A 24,721-nucleotide genomic window follows, 5' to 3' on the forward strand; every position below is an offset into this window, starting at 1 on the left:
CAGAAAGGAAAGTGAGGAGCGCATTGTAAAGGGCCAGGAGCAGGTGATAAGTGATGGAGAAGCAAACAGAGATGTTGAAGTCCCTAATCACACTCCAGGCAGAACACGTGTGCTCTCCCTGCGCTGTAGCCAGTACAGAGCTGCTTTCCATGCCCTCCACAAACTCCTCCCACCACATTCCTTGCAACTTCCCAGAGCATCTTAGTTCCCTGTTCACTTCCCCCCTTCGGGCAGCTTCCAAAATGATAGTTGGACTTACACATAGCTATATGAGCCTACACTGCCCTTCACGGTTATCTCCCTTCCCATCCAGCATTTTGTATGTGTTGTTAATTGGTATTTAATAAAAACATACTCTCTGAAAGATAACCAATCTGTATTTGTCTCCTACACACCGTATTTGCTGCTGGAATTAATACACAGTGGCAATTTGATCATCTGTTGAGTACAAATCATGATCAGGAATCAAAGTTTTCATGCAAGGCAGCAAGTTAACAAAGCATTGCAGAGTGCTGTATAGAAAGACCTTACTGGAGCTCATTCCCAAAATTGTACCTCAAAGCCTCCGATTCAGATAGCACCCCGCTGTGCCCCTCTACTAGCCCTGGTATCTGGCTGCTCAAAATCAGCCACCCAGCGATCTGTCTCAGCGCTCCACCTGGGGGGGGGAAATCTTTTCACCCGTAGCATCACAAATCTTATGGAGCACACAGCAGGCTGCTATGACTATGGAAATATTTTCCTCATTTAGGTCTAACCTGCCATAAAGGCTGTGCCAGCGTGCTTTTAATCTGCCAAAGGTACATTTTATGGTTATTCTGCACCTGCTCAGCCTATTGTGGAAGCGCTTCTTGCTGCTGTCTGGGTTTCCTGTGTAAGGCTTAATGAGCCATGGGAGTAAGATCCTATTCTAGGATCGCTATAGGCATTTCAACATTCCCCATTGGAATCTTCTGGTCTGGAAAGAAAGTCCCTGTTTGCAGCTTCTATACAGGCCAGTGTTCATGAAGATGCATGTGTCATGCACCTTCCCAGACCACCCCACATTGATGTTAGTGAAACTGCCACAGTGATCCACAAGCACCTATAACACCATAGAGAAATACCCCTTTCTACTGATGCATTCCATCGCAAGATGGTTCAAAATTGGGATATGCATGCCATCTGTTGCCCCACCACAGTTAGGGAATACCATTGTAAAGCTATCCAGTATTTCATGCATATTGCTAAGAGTCACAGACCTTCGTAGCAGCATACGATTAATGGCTCTTCACACTTGCATTAATACAGCTGCAACAGTGGACTTCCCAACTCTACACCGATTTGCTACTGACTGGTGGCAGTCTGGAGTTACCAGTTTCCACACAGCATCACCATGTGCAGCTCTCCTTTTGTTGTCCTTGTGCCGCAGTACTGGGGTAAGCTCTGCACACAGTTCTAGAAAGGTGGCTTTCCGCATCCAAAAGTTCTGCAACCACTGCTCACAATTCCAGACATGCATAATGATGTGATCCCACCACTCAGTGCTTTTTTCCCGGAGCCCAAAAGTGATGGTCCACCATGTTCAGCTGCTCTCTGAATGCCAAAAGTAATCTGGTGTTTTCTTTCCATGGCACACAGCAGATCAGGCAGCTCTGATTCCTGTTCACATTGGGTGCTCATAATATATTGCATGACCAGATGTGTTCATAACACTGACTACAACAGTAGAGAGCAGTGCAGGATCCATCCTTTCAGACACAGATGGTGGGTGCACAGTAAACAGGGGTTGTTGAAAAATGCCATGAAATGCAGTCGGAAGCCCATGGAATGATGAGATGGAAAAACTGCGCCATGAGATATTGAGCCCGCACCCATGATGCACTGTGATCCACTCTGCCTTCCCATAAGTCCTAGCTGCACAAGGTGGTGAGTAGCACAGTGGGATAGCTACCCATAGTGCACTGCTCTCTGTTGATTCTCTAGCACCAACTGTGGACATGCTCTGCCGACAGAAGGAGCCTTGTGTGAACAGGCACAAACAATGTAATTATACTGGTTTTTGATTGTCAGTGTAACTTGTGTAGACAAGGCCTAAGAGAACTTAGGTATAATCCTGACTTCAAGGGAGGTGTCAGTCTTCTCGACAAAGAGCTTTGTGCCCTCAAAGGGAAAGTCCTCAACGGTAGACTGCACCTCTTTTGGTAAACCAAACAAATGAAGCCATGAAGCTCATCGCATCACCACATCTATGGTGATGACCTAACCGCCATGTCAGCCACGTTGAGGGCAGATTGCAGCGATGTCTTTGCTACTAATTGACGCTCTTGGATAATGGCCTTATAGGGACTTGTGATGTGCCTCTGGCAACTTTTCCAGAAAGTCATTCAGTTTAGAATAATTTATGTAGTTGTATTTTGCTGTGAGGGCTTGGTAGTTGGTGATATGGAACTGTAGAGTGACGGAGTACGTTTTTCTGCCAAAAATATCAAGGCACTTCCAATCCCTATCAAAGAGGGCAGCCCTTGACTGGTATTGTCGGCCAAGAGAGTTGATGGCATCCACCACGATGGAATTGGGAGGGAAAACAGGAATTCAGATTCCTTGGCGGTGATATAGTATTTTTTGTCCACTCACTTGCTGGTTGGCTCCACTGATGCCATGGTTTGCCACATAGTCTTTGCCGGGTCCAAAATGGCCTCAATAATCAGGAGGGCAATAATTGAGGACGATGAAGAGTGGAGGATGTCAAGGAGCTGATGGTGGGCATCCTTGACTTCCTTCAGTAGTATCTGGAGGATGTCTGCAACCCTTTTCGCCAGCTCCTGGAAAAGACAAAAGTTGTCTGCCAAAGATGGTAGGGGAGGCATGATGGCTTTGTCCGGAGAAGAGGAGGATATGATCCTCGATGTCATTTCCTCCTCAGTACCAGCTTCCTGTTCCTCTATCTCTTGAGGCAGTTCCAAAATCCTGGATGCTGTGGCTGAGGGGGTGTGCTTGGAAGGTTCTTGAGTGAGGCTTGAAGCTTGAGAGGCATGCTGTCGGTGCCCCACACAAGGATCCCAATATGGCCACTGGGATGGCAGAGAGAATGGTGGTGGCACCTATGGTGGCCGTACCAAGTCGATGGTGGTGGAGGGGCCATCTGTGGGTATATCCTTAGGCTCCGTTGGTAGTGAGCACCATATGGAGCTTGGGAGGAATACTGTGACGCTACCTCTTCTGGCTCACTGTCTGAACCCTCGCTAGAGAGCAGAGGGAAGGGGCATAGCATGGCATGGCAGTGGGAATACTTCCCGTGACTGGTAGAAGCTCAGTGCAGAGGTCTCGGTACTGAGAGGTGGGAACTCGGGTGCACCCAGCATGCAGAGGTCTCTGGAATGGCAGGATTCCACTGGTACCAATTGTCGCAGGGTCAGTGGTGGTGCCAAGGTTGGGGGGTGGCAGGGGGGAAGACACGGAGGCCTTGGTCTACACCTGTCTTTCAGGTACCAGGCGAGCTGTCACTGATGAAGTGGACTTGCATGGACTTTTTAGAGTGTTTACACTTGTCCTTCGGTACCAATGACTCTGTGCCCATGCCCATCGGGTCTGCGAGCCTGTCAGTGGTACCAGTATCCGTTGGTCTTCGTGAGGCATGGTTGTCAGACTGAGATGGTCTCGGAGCCAGCGAGATACCAAGCAAGATGGTGATCACTTACGGCTATCTCAGGGTTCACTAGGGGGACTTCCCAATCTCCTTTTAGGTGATCTATGAGAGGGGTCCGCAGCCTGTTTCTTCAACCCACATCTCTTAGATGTAGAAGGCTGTGAAGACTCATGTCTACCAGGCAACTGGGGCCAGATTGGGGCCTCTTCTGACAGAGCTCTCTGTCTTTATGGAATCTTGGCCAGAGTTGTTGGCAAAGACCACACTTCTGCTATATGTGGCCTTCCCCGAGGCAGCAAATGCACTGAGAATGTTTACCTGCAATGCCTCTTTACAGGTGTGGCACTTCTTGAAACCTGGCAAACTGGGCATACCCCTTTGAGGGAAAAAAAAAAAAAAGCAGGAAGAATATAAAATCTCTTTTTCTTAAAGGGTAAAATAAGAAAGAAGACGAAGAAACTCTACAACTAATACTATAACTAAGAGGCTAACTATAAGTATGTAAAACAAGAGAACAATAGTCTTAATGGACTGCTAATGGCTCTGTCTCTCGCCAAAGGTGGTTGAGAAGGAACTGAGGGGGCACGTTGACTAGCCTTGTGACGCAGCATGAGGAGAGAGAGTGCATGTGTGGGCCTAACGGGCACTGCTACTGAAGTTCTCCAATCAGTAGTGCAGGGATGCAAGCACACCTACAATGGAGCACATAGGGACACTACTCGAAGAAGAAATGATGGGTTTTGTTTTTGTTTTTTACACACTTTTGTATTTGCAAATAAATCACAAGAGCTGGTACATGATGAAAATACAACATATTTACTAATGATTGACATTTTATATACAAATATTTATCGTCCTATTTACATAATTTATGACTATATATTAATGCTTCCAGTTTATTCTTGGACAAAATCATCCTTTTTAATGAAAATTAAACTTTTATGGAGTTTTGGAAAACATCTGAATGAGATAACCAAAATAATTATTGCATTAATCCCAACCTTATCATTCGTTTTACAAACAGACATCATGTACAAACACTTAGGGAATGTCTACATGAACAATTACACTGCAGCCAACTGGGGTGTGAATATACCCCACACTGTTCTTGTGGACCCTGCTCTACATGTTAGCAGTCTGTTAGAGGGCTTTGAGCTAGTCGCATTTCAAAAAGGACCAGATCAAAGCATTTTAATGATCTGTTAATACACCAGCTGGGACAACATGAATAGTCAGACCATGACAGGCTAGTGCCCAGGAGCTTCACGCCCCAGCCTGCTGTGGTCCAACGTTCATGCAGGCTAGCCCTTACATACAGTGTGTGTATTTTTACATGTATGTATAAAATATATAGCATAACTATAAACAAATATTGCACTGCAAATCAATTATGGGCACTCAAGTGCATTTTAACAGGAACTTACGAGATACAAATTGGTATATAACTACTTTTTATTTAAATCTTGCACACTCACTCATGTGGCCACATAATTTACTTATGAAAACATATCTTCTTTCATGGTTCCTCCAAAAAGCCAATCATCTATAGCTATATATGTGCTGCTCTAGACCCATACACTAAGTTATTTCAGCTTTGACTTAACTCTTAGCATCAGTCAGTCAGCAAATACCACCAATTATGCTAAATAGAGCATTAGCATGAATGGCATGGCTTTGTAAGAAATATCTCAAAACTGAAAGAAAATGGTTTTCTAACGTTATGTCTATACGTGGCACTGCTGCAGCTACGCCATAGCATAGACACTTCCTATGCCAAAAGAAGGAGTTTTTCTGTTGATGTAGGTAATGCTCCTCTCCTAGCTGCAGTAGCTAGGTTGACCAAAGAATTCTTCTATCGACCTAGCTGCATCTAGACCAGTGATTAGGTTGTCTCATAACTATGGCACTCGGGGGTTAATTTTTTCCACACCCCCTGCGTCCTTCTAAATTTTAACTGTAGACCAGACTTAAGTCTGGGGTCATTATTGTCATAGAAACAATCTGCCCTAGTCCTCCACACATTTGGAGAAGTTTAGGGGCCAAAAAGGGGAGGGAAGAAAGAAAAGAGTACTGAGTGAAAAGATGAGAAGAGAGAAGTGTTGGAAAGATAGAAACAGGATTTTGTGCTCTAATTATAAATAAGGTTGATATTACTGGGTTAGCAATTTCTGTATAAAATAGACCATGTTATTCAAGATTTTCATAGAAGATCTGACACAGGGGAATACAACTGAGCCATCAGTTACGCTATATGAAACAGACCTGTACATCTTCTGTCAAAAATATTCAGTAATTTTCCACAGGCTGTTGGAAGAATACGAAATGCAGATTTCTTCACAACAATTCAGTTTATGGGGGAAAAAATCATCTGGCTCAAAATTCCTAATTTTTTGTTCAGGATTATTTCACATACAAATTTATTATTAAGAAATTCTGAGACACAATATGATCAATCAATTGTTCAGTAAAAACCTGCCTTTAGACAAGTGAATTTCAGATGAATTTATGGAAAGTATCTGAACTTGCAAGGATTACACCAGTGATTGTTTTATATTCACAGCTGTCTAGGTTAAAATTCTATTTCTCTGATCAGTTCTTACCCAGTCACGTCTTCCAATATCTTTCTGGTAAACTTAATCCACCTGAAACAGGTACTGGAATAACAACCCCTTGTTTCTGCAATTCCCGTAAAACATCTAATATTGAATCTAATTCCACTTGAAACTTCTCCAGCTCTTGATTCTTTAGTTGGGCAAGTTTTTTCCACTTCTCAACTTCCTGGGTTTGCTGCACATCAGCAACATGTCGTGTTTGCTGCACTATCTGTAAATGAGAAGTTGGTTAACAAGAAGTATATTGATTTCCAGTCATCAGTTCACTGAACACTGTCCCTTAGTTCAGACAGTCTCTTTGCAAAAATACAGACTATTGTATTTTTAATTAAGTTTCTGATGTTAAATCCCAAAGCCCACTGCTAATTATTATATGGAAATATTTGTTCTGAACACTGGAAAATGTCCTTTTGATAGTAGCAATAAATTCCTTTAGACATTAGTGGGGAAAGGAAGGGAGGTTAATACCCAGTTCAAATTAAAGAAGCCTCACAAGAGATTAGTTTATTTTTTCCAAAGCTCCCAATTAAAAGTTTGAGCACTTAAGACTTTATGACAAATATTTAACACTTTTGAATATATCAGGCCCCGTGCTATTGCTATACGTTTAAAAATCTGTGTAACGAACGCTATAAATGCACCAAAAATAGCCTATAGTGACATTGCCCTGAGGCTGTTGTGGATATGGGTCTGAATGAGTTTTCACTCCTAACCTCACCAAATTCCAACAAGCTAATTTAAGCATGTTAGTGTCAAAGGAAATAAAAATCCATATGCCATTCTGAAAATGTAATGGCTATTCCAGACAGAGTATTTTAATTTTGGAATGTGCTGTATAAAGCAAAGACATAATTTCAATCCTCTGTATTAACAAGATATAAATTGCCAGTCATTTTTATTATTCATGTGTATTACCGTAGTGCTGAAGGGTAAATCTACATGGTAAGCAGCCGCCCACGGCAATGAGTCTCAGAGCCCAGATCTACAGATTCAGGCTCATGGGGCTCATACTACGGTAAGAAGTTCAGACTCCTCAGGTTCTGAAGGCCAGGAATGGGGGCTGGGTTTCAGAAACACAAAGATGCACAGCATTTTTAGCACTGTAGCGTGAGCCCAATCTGTAGACCCAGACTCAGACTTCTTGTTGTGAGCTGATGCTTATCATATAGACGTACTCTAAGAGCCCTAGTCATGGACTCTGATGCTTCTTAACATTCAATACATTAGAATGTCCCTTTTTTAGTTTATGCATTTATTTTTACTGATTGCTAGGAGTCCCATTGCAGATGATTAAATTTGCAAGTTGGGAAATAAGCAAAAAACAGACACAAAATAAACCCCACAACAACTCGTCAAAAGGAAAATTACTTAACAGTGATTGGTGTTTCTTATAGCATTGCTCCTCTTTTACTGTACAAAAAAATCCTCACTGTAAATATTGGGTCAGATTGTTTATTTCAATGGTGTTACACCAATAAAGAATCTGGGCCTATGGTCCAGACAGCAAGGCAGTAAGGAACTGCCAATCAAGTCAAAGCATAAATCACACCTGCCCACTTGTATCTGAATTAAGGAACTTTCTAGAGTTGAAAAAAAAAAAGGAAGTTACTCAGTACCTGAGGTTGTAGAGGTGAGTGGGTGGGGGCATGAGAAAGAGGAAGAAGAAAACAAATGTGTTATGTTAACTTGCTGCATTAACTTCTAAAAACTGACAGCACAGGAATAGAAATAGGGCATTCATTGATGCTAATGAAGAAATAAATTGCTCCACCATCAGGTCTTATACATTTGATAGAATAACTTTCTTCTTTAAAAGAATCTAAGTGGACAGTTCCACCCTCTCTCTGGCACAATGGGACTTCCTACCATCAGGGTAAAGCTTGCAGCAGACAGGGCTTGCAGCTTGGGGGCCAGTCCAAGACTATGGAACAATGTCCAGAGGAACTAGAACCCATTATAAACCTCACCACCTTCTTCTCCAAGTTCAAGGTACACTTCAACTTTGCCATCTCCATTTACCAAAAAAATATTCCCCAAACGAAACCACTTAATTGCACATATAATCCTCTTCCTAGGAGAGCATGAGAGAAAGAATGAACCACATGTGACAGATACTAATCACACTGCTTAATGCCTCTCTTTAGCCTCTCTCAGTTCTTCGAACAGTTTTGCCATCTAAAATGAACAGCACTAAGATGCGAAAGTGATGAGGGAAATAAAAGAACCTATACAGAATAAAGTAGAAGTAATTCTTTAGATATAAAATGATCCTTATAAAGATTACTAAGAACACAGAGGCTAGATCCTCCTATAAAATGAGGTACAGGAATCACTGAGAAATTATTTTACCTAGTTGAAATTATATATGGCTGTATGTTAGGTTTTAAAAAGAAACCTTAATTCAGGTACAAGTGGTCTGGAAGGGTTTATGCTTTGACTTCATTGGCAGTTCCTTACTGCCTTGCTATCTGGGCCACAGGGCCAAATTCTTTTTTGGTGTAACTCAATTGAAATAAACAATCTGACTCAATATTTATTGCGAGAATTTTTTTTGTTTGTAGAGTAAAAGAAAAGAAACACTATAAGAAGAAAGGTTTCAGAGGAACAGCCGTGTTAGTCTGTATTCGCAAAAAGAAAAGGAGTACTTGTGGCACCTTAGAGACTAACCAATTTATTTGAGCATGAGCTTTCGTGAGCTACAGCTCACTTCATAGCTCACGAAAGCTCATGCTCAAATAAATTGGTTAGTCTCTAAGGTGCCACAAGTACTCCTTTTCTTTATAAGAAGAAAAAAGATCCAACTCACCAAACAACCATTGGATTATACAATTGTCTAATATTTTTAATTAGCTTTTTGTGGATTTGGGATAAAGATAGTAAAGAAAGTCTATGGGCATTTTTTGTGAAAGTGCAAGGAGCATATGAGAAATATTTTGCAAGTTTTTTCTGTTTGTGTAATGTTTAGAAATTGAGCAAACATCTTATGTTGTTGAGCTCTATTTGGGATCTCAGACAACTCAGTCAATATTAAGTCCAGCCTAGTTTATAAACACACCGGTCCTCATTTTCTAAACCTAGTGTTCCTGTTTGTGCCCATATATGGCAATTTGGCACCTACAACTGCTGTCACTTTGGATTTCTAAGTATCTCATTTGAGATCCAATGTACAAGTTACTTTAATTGCCCCTGTAAATAACTGGGTCCAAGATTGCATGCACATTTTTTATGCACCAGTGGGCACAAAAAAGGACGACGACTTTGGTCATCGGTCAAAATGTATTTGATCCCTGCAGTATGGTCTGCAATAATTTGTACAAATGCTGTCAAAATACATAGGAGACAAGTACAGAGATGCTCTATTTTACCTGCTGAAGTTCTTGTTCTCTTTGTGCATGTCTGATCTCCATATACTTGATTTTCCTTTCTAGACACAAGAAGTGTTTCATCTCAGGACTTTGCCTCTCTTTAGCCTCTCTCAGTTCTTCGAACAGTTTTGCCATCTAAAATTTGAGGTATTTGTTATTTGTAATGAAGTAGTGTCAACTTTACTAAGTGTTGTATAAACAAACAAAGGATTTCCCATCAAAATGCATTTACGTTTCCTTTCACAGTATTTTAAATGTTAGCTCACTGTTATAATCCAAGCTTATTTTAGAGCCCAAAGGTTCTTGCCTCTTATTACTTTCCTCTATGTTGCAGAAGCCTAATCTCTAATAGAATCATAAAACCATAGAAGATTAGGGTTGGAAGAGACCTCGGGGATCATCTAGTCCAACCCCCTACTCAAAGCAGGACCAACCCCAAATAAATCATCCCAGCCAGGGCTTTGTCAAGCCAGGCCTTAAAAACCTCTAAGGATGGAAATTCCACCACCTCCCTAGGTAATCCATTCCAGTACTTCACCACCCTCCTAGTGAAATACTTTTTCCTAATATCCAACCTAGACCTCCCACACTGCAACTTGAGACCATATTGCTTCTTGTTCTGTCATCTGCCACCACTGAGAACAGCTGAGCTCCATCCTCTTTGGAACCCCCCTTCAGGTAGTTGAAGGCTGGTATCAAATCCCCCCCTCAGTCTTCTCTTCTGCAGACTAAATAAGCCCAGTTCCCTCAGCCTCCCTTCATAAGTCATGTGCCCAGCCCCCTAATAATTTTTATTGCCCTCCGCTGGACTCTCTCCAATTTGTCCACATCCTTTCTGTAGTGGGGGTCCCAAAACTGGACTTAATACTCCAGATGTGGCCTTACCAGAGCCAAATAGAAGGGAATAATCCCTTCCCTCGATCTGCTGTCGATGCTCCTACTAATGAAGCCCAACATGCCTTAGCCTTCTTGGCAACAAGGGCATACTGTTGACTCATATCCAGCTTCTCATCCATTGTAATCCCCAGATCCTTTTCTGCAGAACTGCTGCTTAGCCAGTCGGTCCCCAGCCTATAGCGGTGAATGGGATTCTTCTGTCCTAAGTGCAGGACGCTGCATTTGTCCTTGTTGAACCTCAGATTTCTTTTGGCCCAATCCTCCAATTTGTCTAGGTCACTCTGGACCCTATCCCTACCTCCAGCGTATCTACCTCTCTCCCTAGCTTAGTGTCATCCGTGAACTTGCTGAGGGTGCAATCCATCCCATCATCCAGATAATTAAGATGTTGAGCAAAACCGGCCCCAGGACCGAAACCTGGGGCACTCTGCTAGATACCGGCTGCCAACTAGACATCAAGTGGTTGATCACTACCCGTGGAGCCTGACGATCTAGCCAGCTTTCTATCCACCTTATAGTCCATTCATCCAATCCATACTTTTTTAACTTGCTGGCAAGAATACTGTGGGAGACCGTATGAAAAGCTTTGCTAAAGTCAAGGTATATCACGTCCACTGCTTTCCCCACATCCACAGAGCTAGTTATCTCATCATAAAAGACAATCAGGTTGGTCAGGCATGGTGCTCTTGGTGAATCCATGTTGACTGATCTTGATCACCTTCTTCTCCAAGTGCTTCAAAATGGATTCCTTGAGGACCTGCTCCATGATTTTTCAGGGGACTGAGGTGAGTCTGTAGTCCCCCAGACTCCTTTTTTTAAAGATGAGCATATTTGCTTTTTTCCAATTGTCTGGGACCTCCCGATTGCCACGAGTTTTCAAAGATAATGACCTATGGTTCTGCAATAACATCAAGCAATTCCCTCAGCACCCTTGGATGCATTTCATCCGGCCCCATGGACTTGTGCATGTCCAGGTTTTCTGAATAGCCCTTAACCTGTTCTTTCACCACTGAGGGCTGCTCACCTCCTCCCCATACTGTGCTGCCCAGTGCAGCAGTCTGGGAGCTGACCTTGTCTGTGAAGACTGAGGCAAAAAAAGCATTGAGTACTTCAGCTTTTTCCACATCATCTATCACTAGGTTGCCTCCCCCATTCAGTAAAGGTCTCACACTTTCCCTGACCACCTTCTTGTTGATAACATACCTGTAGAAACCCTTCTTGTTACCCTTCACATCCCTTGCTAGCTGCAACTCCAGTTGTGCTTTGGCCTTCCTGATTACACCCCTGCATGCTTGAGCAATATTTTTATACTCCTCCCTAATCATCTGTCCAAGTTTCCACTTCTTGCAAGTTTCCTTTTTGTGTTTAAGCTCACTGAAGATTTCTCTGTTAAGCCAAGCTGGTTGCCTGCCATATTTGCTATTCTTTCTGCACATCAGCATGGTTTGTTCCTGCGCCCTCAATAAGGCTTCTTTAAAATACAGCCAACTCTCCTGGACTGCTTTCCCCACACATATTAGCCACCCAGGGGATCCTGCCCATCAGTTCCCTGAGGGAGTCAAAGTCTGCTTTTCTGAAGTCCAGTGGAGGATGGCTAGCAGTCGTTTTCCTTCAGAACTCTCAATGCAAATTCATACATTTGCCAAGAAAAGGGCTGGAAGGTACCACTTACTCTCCAGCTCATGCAGCTCCTGCTGACAAAGAACCTCAGAGGGCCTGATCCTACAAACCTTTACCTATACAATGGGACAACTACTCATGAGTAACAGTTTGCAGAGCTGGGACCACGTTGGACCCTTTCAGTCAAGGACTTTCTGAACCTGCCACCTGAATTCAGTATGTTTTGCTACCACTTACATGTAGACCACCACACTAGAAATTATGGCAAACAAAAGTAAATGCATGTATAGGAAAACATTTTTAACCTGAATGCTTAAATCTCTGTTTAGGCTCTTAAATATAAGTGACCTGATTTTCCAAGATGCTTAGAGGAAGCTGCAGGCACACAGCACCTCGGAAATCAACACAGGGATTTGGATGCGTAGCTTTAGGACCTCACATTTGTAAGTGTTGGCTTATATTTTTAATTTAAATCACACAATCAGAGAAATTAGAGATTAAAATGATCTACTCGTCCATTTCTCCAAGCCAATGTAGAATTATTCCTAATATATTTTAACCAGTCCAAATTTTCTCAGTCCAAATTATTTATTTTTTACTCAAAGCACATTGAGATATTAATTAATCCACAAATACAGTAACTTCTCACTTAACGCTGTCCCGGTTAACGTTTTTTCGTTGCTGATCTATTAGGGAACATGCTTGTTTAAAGTTGTGCAATGCTCTCTTCTAAGGTTGTTTGGTAGCTGCCTGCTTTGTCCACTGCTTGCAGGATTCTCTGGAAGAGCAACCCCTTCTCCTGGGGATTAGAACTGGGGGGAGAGGGGAGCGGAAGCCCCCCCCCATCAGCTCCCCTAAATTCCCTGTAAGGTATGTGGCTCCGCAGCTGCCCAGCAGCAGTTCAGGTGGCCCTCCCCCTACTGCCATGCTGCTCCTGCCAGGCCCTCTGCCTCAGAGCTGCTCCTGGGAGCTTCCTGCTTGCTGCTGGGGGGGGGAAGAGGGGAGAAGAGGGGGAGGGGAAGAGGGGTGCTGATGTCAGGATGTCCCCCTGCTCCTGCCCTCTGCCTGCACCATAGCCCCTCTCCATAAAGTGCAGGACAGGACAGTCACAGGGCTCCGGGACAGAACAGGGGAGTTTGCAGGAAGCTGTTGCTTCCTGTCTGATCTGCTTAAAAGGGCAACGTACTTGAAGGGGGGTCAGCATAGGTAAAGGGGCAATGCATCTCTCTCTCTCTCTCTCTCATAAATGCAACCCCCAGCACTTTGGAAAGTCAGCACCTGTGCATCGCTGTCAGGAGGAGGGAGTGGTGCGCTCTAGCTGGATAGCGTGGGTTCATCATCATGTTCAGCTTTTGCAGGGAAGTGTTTGCAGCTACTGCCCTGCATCTATTGTGTTTCCTCCCTCCTGCCTCAGTCCATGCTGCCTTGTAGAGTGTGAGGCTACATTAACAGCAGCAAAACAACAAGGAGCCCTTGTGTCAACTTAGAGACAAACAAATTTATTTGGGCATAAGCTTTCATGGGCTAGAACCCACTTCATCAGATGCAACAACAGCGGATTAATCCTTGAGGGCTCAGCCAAGTGCTAGTTCATCATTTAGCAGCAAGGCATTCCCTGGGAAATATTCCACCCTCTTACTCCACCACCTCAACCAAGCTTCACAAAATCACTCATTGCTGTGTATAATATTAAAGTGTTTGTTTAAAATGGTTTAAAACTTATACTGTATATAATGTCTTTTGTTTGATGAAAAAAATTTCACTGGAACCTAACCCCCGCCTATTTACATTAATTCTTATGGGGAAACTGGATTTGCTTAACATTGGTTCGCATAAAGTCGCGTTTTTCAGGAACATAACTATAGTGTTAAGCGAGGAGTTACTGTAAAGGAAACAAATGTATAATTGTAAACTAAAGCCCTTCTCTCCTTTTACATAATAAAATAATGTACTAAGAAATAACTTTTCACAACAGTTTTCAGATACAGACTACATATTACTTTTAAAAAAAAGACAATTTGCACAGAGACAAACAATGTTAGAAAAGGTAGTGCTGGAATATATAACACAGGGCTAACATCTCCTCTTGTCTAATGTTACAACTTTAAACTAATAATCTGAAAATTACCTCATCAATGAATTAAAACTTCGTTTTGGAGGGAAATGAATGGTTGAGGGATTTTCTCAAGAGGCTACTGACTGACCCTCTGAGCCACATAGGACAATCTTCAGAAATTCGGTAAGTGGAGGCGGGTACCTGCTAGAGCTCGGGGCTTCAGCCCTGTGGCCGGGTTAGGGGTTTCTGCCCTGCGGGGAAGGGGGTCTCAGGACTTCAGCCCCGCAGGGTGTACATGCCGGGGCTCTGGGCTTCAGCCTTGCGGGAGATGCCTGCTGGAGCTCGGGGCTTCCAGCTAAAGCCCCGAGCCCTGGCAAGTGCACTCCATGGGACTGAAGCCCAGGGGCCCCCCTACCCATTGGCCAGAAGCCCCTAGCCCCACTACCCTGCCACAGGGCACAAGCCCTGAGCTCTTCCCCCTCAACCAGTCTGGTAGACGGAGAATGGGGGGAGGTGTGAGGGACTCCGCGAGCTTGCACTTTAACTGTAAAAGAGCCGCATGCAGCTCACGAGCCACGGTTTGGCTAAGCCTGCTATATAGGTTACTTTCTGTTCCTTGTGTTTTTAAGTGGTACTGCAGTTTGATGCATCTTTGTTCCTCCAGCCGCTATCTATACATTGGTTAGTCTCTAAGGTGCCACAAGTACTCCTTTTCTTTTTACAAATATCAGTATGTTCACATCCTCATGCAGTACCATGTAGAAGCAGATCCAAATAGAGGGCATTTTTTGGTTAAAGTCTCACATTTTTAAGTCAAAGTTGTCTTCTAGTGAAGCTAGGAATCTGTTACCTAACAGATTGGTGTCGTTAATGCGGCATGGCTGTGCACAGCAATTCAGAGGCAGATTAGCATTCAAAATACCTGAATTACTTGTGGCTCTCCCAAAATGTCCATATCTTCATTTAAGGCACTGATAGTTTAAATAGATGAAGCTCAACCCCATCCCATTTAAGACTGCTAATAGTGATTCCCCTGTAATGACGAATCATATTTGCAGCCTCCATTTGTTTTATTTTCCAGTTTAACTAAATTTGGATTCTAGGCACGAAATGGTTAAAAGTTATTTTACAGTAACATTAATAGTTATTACATAAACTGAACAAAAAAAGGCAAGTGAAGTTTTACCTTGAAAAGTCACAGTCTCAACGATTTCTAATGCAAATTGCTCACTTTACAAATACAATTATGTTTTTTCTAACTGTCAGCCCTTCAAACTCAACCTAGAATCTGTAGTTCAAGTAGTAGTCTTTCTTTCTTACATATCATCACCAGTAATAAAAGGACACACTAGAAACAGATCTTTTGAGTAAGAAGGTGCTATTTTTTACATAGGCATTTTTCGGAGTAGAGCTGAACTTTAAGATTCATAGAAGATGAAGATTAAGCATCACTAGAAGGACATTTTGAAGTTGTGATAAAGCACAAGAACTCCTCTTGCTTGAGCACATACCGTTATAGAAGATGTGAAAGAAACAGCAGCAAGGGCTATGGGTAAGATTACTAAAATTTCAAACATTTAAAACCTTACAATGGAAAAAATTGAAGTATTGCTAAAATAAAATCTATGGTATTCCTACCTTAACACTTCAAGTTCAGTGCATTAAATTTGCCAAATATGCCTACCACATAAGCTAATATAATCAAGAAGTCCATATTATACACATAATCTGCAAGGTCGGTTTTCCAGAGGAGGAAAATTCTGATTTCGTCTTGCAATTTAAAGGCACACTGTAAAACTTTCATACATGACAACCCCCAGTCTTCACTGTGAAACAAAAGCTGAGAGTAGTCAGAGCCCATCATTTCACACATTGTACTAAGACCATGTGTGTTCACTACCCGGAATTTTATAAAATTTACAATTTTAAAAACAATATTGAGGGCCATGTGTACTTTAGGTTGCAACTTCTTCAATACCAAAGTATAGTGACGAATCATACAGCTTGTCCAAATGCCTGCTGGGTCTCTCGACGGCTCCAGGGCACTACGCACCGAGGAAGCTGGAGCCGACGTCGGGCGCTCCGGGCCTGGTGGCTGCAATGCGGCCTCCATCAACAACTGCTGCAAACAAAAGTCTTTTTCTTTCTTTGTTCTTGGCTTGAACGCCTTGCAAATCTTACACCGCTCAGTTTGATGTTCTTCCCCCAGGCAACGTAGACACGAGTCATGGGGGTCACTAACTGGCATAGGCTTGCGGCACGTGGCACAAGCCTTAAACCCGTGGGCCTGCGCTGAAAGCCTCCAAGCACCTAATCACTTAAGTATCCACAACAAAGGTCTGCTAACTAACTGATAATAGCTATCCAACTCTGAGAAAGGCTAAGGGACTGCTCTCATAGGAGAGAGAAAGAGAGGTTGTTCCAACGCTGCCACGGACAGTAAGAAGGAACTGGAGCACTCGGGGGGGCCCCCCGCCGGCCCGACAGGAGCCGCTAAGGGGAAAAAAGTTTCCAACGCTCATGCACACAGTGCGCGCACACCTAATGTGGAATGGACGTGAACAAGCACTCGAAGAAGAACAGTTGCTTCTTTAGACATGACTTTTTGTTTGCCACTTTAATTCTGTTGGTTTCTGAAGGAAAACAAGGTGCAGCTCTCATTTACAAATTCCAGGTGTTTGGGTAATAAATGTCTTTGTAGTTTCCCTGGCCTCACACTTTCATTCATTAATGTATGCAAAGAAACACCACATTGTGACTGTGGACTTTCCACAGTAATACTGAGACACAAAAACCAAAACTTCATGTAATTATTGTATTGTCTACTTTTCATCCATTTCTGTTTAACTTTATTAAAACCATGATCTTCAGCCAAACATTTGCTACATGTAGGCTTAGAACTTGGTAAAAATCATTCCTTGAGGAAGATAAGATGCCCCTGTCTATCCCTCAGCCCCTTTCCCCCCCTCCATATGTGCTGATGAAGTTGCTGACAGCAGTGGAAGCCTGTCTTTGCCTTCTGCTCCAGCAGGGCCTTTATAGCTGAGAGACTTCCTGATGAACACTTTCCCCAGCAGGAATGGAGGGCAAAGAGGCTCACAGTCTGGCAGCAGCAGCTGCATAAGACACAGGCCTATAGATAAGATGCAGGTGATTTTTAGGCCTAGTTTAATAATCTCTTAATTAGAAAAACAAAAGCAGGCATATCAATTAAAATCTTTTTCCGAACATTTGTGTCTCCCCTATGAATTCTTTGTGGTTCCCCAAAGAAGCCATGGCTCACACTTTGGGAAGCACTGCACTAGGTGACCTAATAGAGTTTTCTGTAAAATCTCTGAGATAGTCAAATTTTAATCTCTATTAAAAACAACAAATTATAGTATCTTTACATGGGAAGGAGTCTATTAAAAACGTATATTACCTGACAGTCCAGTCAATTTCTTTTCCCACTTAGTTAAAAAACAACAAACCATCAGCCTCTTAAATTAATTGCATCTGAATTATCACAATGGAGCAGTTTTCACACACATCAGTCACTTCTAATCATGATTTCACAGAATCAAGTACTTGAGACCAAAGCGAAATGGACAAGCATTATGCAAGTTAAATTTTCTGTTGCATGTTCTGCTTCTTTGCTCACATAAATACCTATCCTATCCCAACCAATTAAAATTCACAAAGATAAAGAGCAATTATTAAACTTAATGCTAACCAACTTAATTTACCAAGACCTAAAGTGGACATGGAATCAGTCATCTGTTCGCTGTGCAACAAAATATGGACGGAGGAGAAAGTGTCAGAAGAATGGACCCTCGTATCATAATCAAGTTACCAAAGAAAAGAAACCTAAACAATTGTTCAAACTGGAGGGGAGTAACACTTCTATCTGTCACAGGAAAAGTATTAGCAGCAGTACTCCTGAACAGAATGAAAGGAAAGATGGATACCATCGTACATGAACAACAATCTGGATCTAGACAAGGGAGATCGTGCACAGACGCTATTTTCACCGAGATGGATTACTGAGAACACAACTGAATTCCAAGGCAGTCTTGCCATCAATTCTGTGGACTTTCAAAAGGCATTCGATAGAGTAAACAGAGAAACAATGCGGAAAATTATGGAACAATATGGAATTCCAACAAAATTAACTAACATTATGCAGGCATTCTATGCCAACTCAAAATGCTGCATTAAAATGGATTGAGTAAGCTATTCAGCATCAAGACAGGTGTAAGGCAGGGATATGTCCTGTCTCCTTTTTTGTTTATGCTAGTCATTGACTATGTGTTAAAACAATGCGACAGTAGTACATATGGCCTAAAATGGAACAATTCAAGGCTATCTGATCTAGACTTTGCTGACGACATCGCTCTTATCAATGAAGATGCCAATGGACTACAAAAATGCACAAACCAAGTAAATGAAGTAATGGAGAAGATGGGTTTGAAATACAATGCAAAGAAATGTAAAGTCATGTTAATGGGGACTATAGGGACAGAAATCAAAATTGAAGAAGAGAAACTAGAGAAGGTGGACAATGTTACGTATCTTGGAAATACCATCAGCCAAGATGGTACTAGTTCCAAGGGAAGAAGAAGAAGAAGAAGAAGAATTGGGAAGGCAAACGCTGCATTTGGAAGACTCAAAAACATCTGGCAACTCAAAAACATCTCCCTCAAGACAAAACTGAACGTGTACAAAGCAATTGTTATTGCCATCACAACATACAGCAGTGAGACATGGCAACTTACCAAGAAAGATACGCAAAAGCTGGATACATTTCATCACAAACGTCTGAGAAGAATATTGGGAATAATATATAGAGATAGAAAGACAAATGAAGAAGTCAGAAAAATTACTGAACAAGGCACCCTCTCACAAATAATCTACAAAAGACGACAGTAGTTGGGACGTGTGCTGAGAATGGAAAAAGAACGCTTACCAAATACTGCCCTTGAATGAAAACCAGAAAACGCAAGAAGAAAGAAAGGAAGGCCGCAAATAACATGGAAATGAACAGTTCTGAATGACACCAAGCACCTCAACATAAAATGGGAAGATTTGGAGAGAAGGGCAGTTGACAGGCAAGGACGGCAAATGTGGGTAGTCCAATGTGCAGCAAAACACGGGATGGACTAAGGTAAGGTAAAGTGGACACAAGCTTGGATTTTTGCAGGCTGCTTTCATTTTATATTATTGGAAATAATAATATAAAAATCTTTTAGAAATAAAAACAAAAGATTTCTTGTTTTATAATCAGATAGCTCAAAACTGAAAAAAAAATCACAACAAACCTCTCATTTACCTCTTTTTGCAAGATTTCCTCTCGCGTTTGTGAAACTGCAAGGGCCTCTTGATCTCTGTGCAGCTCATTAACTTGTTCTTGTAGATGTCTTATTAAGATCTAAGGAAATATTTTAAATATTCCTCATTAACACGGACAGATTTTAAAACCTTCAAAGTAATACATAAAATCAATTCTTGAATCTTAGAATTAAAATATATGAAAGCATTTCTTGAATCTTAATATTAATAGTAATTGTATTGTACAAAAGCCAATAGTTATGCAGTTAATTGGTTGTGTACTGGATTTGAATTTAAAATATTTCCATCATATCATATCTTTATGCCCTGTATATTCTCTACATTTTTATTAAGTAATATACATATATTTGTTGAGAATGTCATATTCTTTTAGAAATGGGACTTATTTTAAAAATATTTAATTTCTAAATCATCACAAATTTTGACCATTTTCTGTTAAAGTCATAGTTAATAACTCTTAACATTCATTAGGACAATAGGTGTATAACTGTTTTATTTTACTTCTTGTCTTGAAATTTTGCTATTTAGTTCAGCTACTTTAGAAGCAGAATGTTCCACTGCATGCTGACAAAGAATTTTCTCTACTTCTCTCTGATGGGATGCTCTTAGAGCTGCAATGTATTCTGCTGTATCTTCCTTTGTCCTGTAAAAGAAAGCTATAAATATAGCTGTTTCCCAAAATTGTAGCAACAAAATTATATATGCTTATACATTTAAAATAATTAAATTATAGGCCCCATAACTTCAAAATTGCACACGCTTCATTTCTTAGAAGTTACAAAGATTGCAAACACCATGTGTGTGACTGTAACTGTAAATGAAATTATGCATGTGTCTAATTTTGAAGATTTGGGCTATAAATATTAGTATTACACTATTAGATGAAAGACAAAGGCATCCATGCTGCAACAATTTATATTAAATAAGCTTGTTCTTACTCAAAGCCATAACAAATTCTAGATTTATTAAAAAGCACTCATCTGGACCTGCCTGAGGGCTTAATAGCAGTGCTATACTACACAGAAGTCCTCTTCTCATCATATTGTTCCTAAATGAGGGTAAGGACTCCCGTGAGGGAAGCACACTTTGCCTCACATTCTCGTCCATTCAAAAACATCAATTTTATCCAGTCATCTATGACCAGAAAGATGCCAATTAGCGCCAATTTAGGTGGCAATTTTTGTGACACGTATACACTTGACTATGAATATGTGTAGAGAAACCACCAACTAAGTTAGACGGTAGCATGAGAAGGTAGCAGCTTTTAGGTCATTACTAATGTGAGCTGGATTCATACATGTGATCTATTTGTCAAAAGGCACTGTATCATTACTGATCTCCCACCAAGACTCCAATGTTTTAATAAATGCATGAGATGACTGTTTTACCTTCGTATGTTACTTTCAGAATAAGCCAGTGTTGCCTGAGACTTCACTCTCTGCTGGCTCATTTCTAGAGACAGTCTTTCTAGCTCATCTTTTAACCTTGCATTTTCTTGCAGAACTTCTGAAATATGGGAATCGGCAAAGTTATGTGGCTGGTATATTTTATCATCAAGAGTGTCTGGGAAGGGTTCATTGGTACTGGCATTCCTTTTACTTGTTGCTAAAATATCCTTTTTCAAAATTTCTGTAGACTTTTCCTTATTGTCAGTTTTGTCACTTGAGTTATGGTTTGACAACATCGTCCTTCTCTCTTTTTGAAGTCTCTCCACAGTTTTTGTTAGGTCCTGTATCTCTCTGCTTTTGGTGATTAATTCTTGATTTAGTCTTACCAACCTGGCTTTAGCATGAGCTTGTTCCACTTGGTATTCTATTGATTGTAAGTCTTCATCATCTCTTTCACATTTTTTGAGTTCTAACTGGGAGTTTTGATTTTTAAGATTTTCAATTTCTGTTTGAAGATTTTTTACTGTGATCTGATGGTTCTCCTTTACACTACGAAGTTCTTGCTCAATTGCTGTAAAACTGGCTTTGCTGTCATGCGGTTTTTGTGGTTCATTCATCAATTTATAGGCAAGGAGTTCTTCAAGCTCTACAAGTCTTTGCTCATACTGAAGCTGGGAAAAAACAGCAATTTACAGAGTTGCATATTTATTACTCCCTCTTTTTTGTATAAATTAAGGGATTAAGCACCTTAAGTAAATGTTTAACATATTATATATAACAAAACCAGGAATATTTACAACACTATAAATTAGGTAGTTCAGAAAGCAGCCTCATGAATGTAATAACTCATTAAGACTACCTGCAACAAAAAAGCACAGTATATCAGCAAACTAAGGAACTATTTTTAGTAAGGATAGATGGGCACCTTATAACCGTTAGAAAGAGAATAAATAATTAAAGCCAATTATTAGGAAAATGAGTGTTTCCCATTGTATTATTGTGCTGGATTATTCTATTCAACTATCAGTCTGAACAGACAAATTAACATTCCATTCTCAGTTTAACATTAAGAACACGTTGACTCACTAAGAAATTCAGAGCATTTCATATTTTTGTTAAACATAGCATTTTAACTGTTGCTAGTTTCCACTTTGCAAATATTTAATAGCTTGTGATGGGACTGCCCACTGCCATATCCTTAGGGACCCATATCATGGACAAGAATGTACAAACAGAACAAAAAGATGATTCTTTCCATCCGGGTGTGTATGGGGCAATCAAGATCATTAAACCCTTGTCTCTCTTGAGCTCTGTCAGGACGTTCTGTTTCAGAGGTACTAGTAGATAGATACACAAGAAAGCTCTCTCTCAATTGGATGGAAAAGGCAAACCTTAGAAACGTATTTTCTTCTCCTGGTGTCACAAGCAGAAGGCTGGTAATTTCTCATTCAGGTGAGTGCTAAGGTTTACTCAAAAGGGGTCTATCTCCAGCTGATTCAGTCTTTCCATGTTCTCCTTCCCTGCTAGGTAAGCAGCGACCAAAACAGGTCCTGTGGAACAAAGCCCACTGCCATACCAGCAGGACTTCCCAACACAGGATTTCAGAAATGGTGCCAAGATCCTGGCAGAAGTATAAGTTTTCCTGGGCAATGGCAACCTAACACCTACTTTTCATGCTGCAAATCAGGGCCCAGGACAGTTTCTGCAAGAATCCCCAGTCCATGAACCCCCAACTTAACAATTCTCTGTCCTGGACATCCATGAAGAAAAAGGTGGGGGCACGGATTCTGACTCAACATGCAGAAGAGACTGCAATTTGTAAGTGGACTATGCCACTGCTGCCTGCACACTTATTTCACTTGTGTGTGCAGCTCAGTATGTGTGTACCTCCGCTCTGTATCCTGTAGGACCAAGTCCCCTTCCTCTATTTATGAAAAGTTTTTTAAGACAACCCAAGCAATCTCTCTTGCAAGTTTAATTCCTCCTCTGTCAGTTTCAAAATGCTTTTACATGACTATATTTTAAATGCACAAAGCTTTGGAATTTCTGGCCCCAAAATATTCCCCAAATGTTATCTTTTCCTTCGTTTTGCAATGCTAATACTTAGAGACAGATACCCTTACATTCAGTAGAACCATTCTTCACTACCTGTGGAATACACTGCCACTCAATGTAAGGGCCTGATGCTGATAGCCTTAAGTTAGTTACCTTTATTTTTTGAAACTGTTGTTCCATAGCACGTAGACTTTTTTTAGCTTCATCATCTTTCCCCTCAAGTTCTGTTTCTAACTTTTTTATTCTTCTTTCCAGGAAATCAATTGTATTGGATTTAGCCGAAATGTCACCACCTCCCTCAGATGCTGCAGCAGCAGCATATATCAAAGCAGGTAAAGAATTTGGATGCCTTCTTTTTAAAATTGCTTCCATTTCTTTAATCTGTCAAAAAAAAATATAACTCGTTAAATAGAGATTTGATAAATAAATATTGTGGTTTTCACTGTCAATAAGAACATAAGAATGGCCATAGTAGAACAGACCCATGGTCCATTTTGCCCGAGTATCTTCCAACAATGGCCAGTGCCAAATGCTTCAGAGGGAATGAACAGAAAGGTACAATTATTGAGTGATCCATTCTCTGTCATCCAGTCCCAGTTTAGGTGCACTCAGAGCATGGAGTTGCATCCCTGACCATGTTGGCTAATAGCTATTGATGGCCCTATCCTCCATGAACTTATCCAATTCTTTTTTGAACCCAGTAATACATTTGGCCTTCACAACATCCCTTGGTAATGAATCGCACAAGGTGACTTTGCATTGTGTGAAGTAGTACTTCCTTATATTTGTTTTCAACCTGATGCCTATTAATTTCATTGGGTGTCCACCTGGTTCTTGTATTATTTGAGGAGGTAAACAACACTTCCTTATTCACTTTCTCCACATCACTCATGATTTTATAAACCTCAATCATATCCCCCTTTTGTCATCTCTTTTCTAAACTGAACAGTACCAGTCTTTTAAATCTCTCTTTGTATGGAGGCTGTTCCATACCATTTTTGTTGCCCTTCTCTGTACTTTTTCCAGTTCTAACGTATCTTTTTTGATGGGGTGACCAGAACTGCAAGCATTATTCAACTAGTGGGCATACCATGGATTTCTATATTATATATTTTCTATCTTTTTATTTATCCCTTGTCTAATGGTTTCCAAGAGGAGGTTTCTTACATGTGACTGGCGTTCTTTGAGATGTGTGCTCCCTATCTGAATTCCACTGAGGGTTATACACATGTGCCATGTGTCTGGAGCTGGACATTTTGAAAGTAGTAGTGTCTATTGGTCCACGCATGCGCCCTTGCATCATGTAAGGCAAGTAAGGGCAGGGTGTGGTGTGATTCACCACCACAAATCAAATTGATCCCCAGTAAAGGGGAAGGAGGGTGGGACTGCAATACAGATAGGGACCACATATCTTGAAGAAACTTCAATTACAGGTATGTAGCCTCCTCCTGTTCTTCTTTGAGTGATGACACCTATTGTATTCCACTGAGGGTGATTAACAAGCAGTACCTAGTTAGGAGAAGGGTGAGAGGAAGATGATGGAACTGTGTGATATTGGATTTGACTTCCAACTTTTAAAGGATGTCTTTTTGTATCATACTGCCTCTTTTACTCTGTTTAGCCATTGTGGCATTTTTTGGTCATCTTACTGTTTTTTTAAATTTGATGTATACATTTAGTTTGAGCTTCTGTTATGGAGTTTTTAAAAAGTTTCCATGCTGCTTGCAGGCATTTCAATCTTGTGACTGTGCCTTTTAATTTCCATTTAACTA

At 41.2% G+C, this 24,721-nt stretch overlaps 1 protein-coding gene across 9 annotated transcripts in view; it reads right to left on the reverse strand.

The window, feature by feature from the left end:
- Window positions 1–24,721, reverse strand: part of CEP162 (centrosomal protein 162) — a 127,826-nt gene that overhangs the window by 40,231 nt on the left and 62,874 nt on the right. For 4 of the 9 annotated variants that reach the window (XM_073336578.2, XM_073336577.2, XM_073336581.2 and 1 more), the window contains 6 exons: window positions 23,103–23,330; window positions 20,895–21,565; window positions 20,008–20,149; window positions 19,487–19,585; window positions 9,606–9,740; window positions 4,487–6,451 (listed from right to left, as the gene is read on the reverse strand). In XM_073336578.2, the coding sequence (XP_073192679.1) occupies window positions 6,233–6,451; window positions 9,606–9,740; window positions 19,487–19,585; window positions 20,008–20,149; window positions 20,895–21,565; window positions 23,103–23,330 (1,494 nt within the window). In that variant the 3' untranslated portion in view covers window positions 4,487–6,232. Of the gene's footprint in view, window positions 1–4,486; window positions 6,452–9,605; window positions 9,741–19,475; window positions 19,586–20,007; window positions 20,150–20,894; window positions 21,566–23,102; window positions 23,331–24,721 lie in introns of those variants that run through there. The other 5 variants (XR_013635548.1, XM_078852136.1, XM_073336579.2 and 2 more) reach the window with 4 other exon arrangements.

This window comes from Lepidochelys kempii, chromosome 3 (genome assembly GCF_965140285.1).
Source record: "Lepidochelys kempii isolate rLepKem1 chromosome 3, rLepKem1.hap1, whole genome shotgun sequence".
Lineage (NCBI taxonomy): Eukaryota > Metazoa > Chordata > Testudines > Cheloniidae > Lepidochelys > Lepidochelys kempii.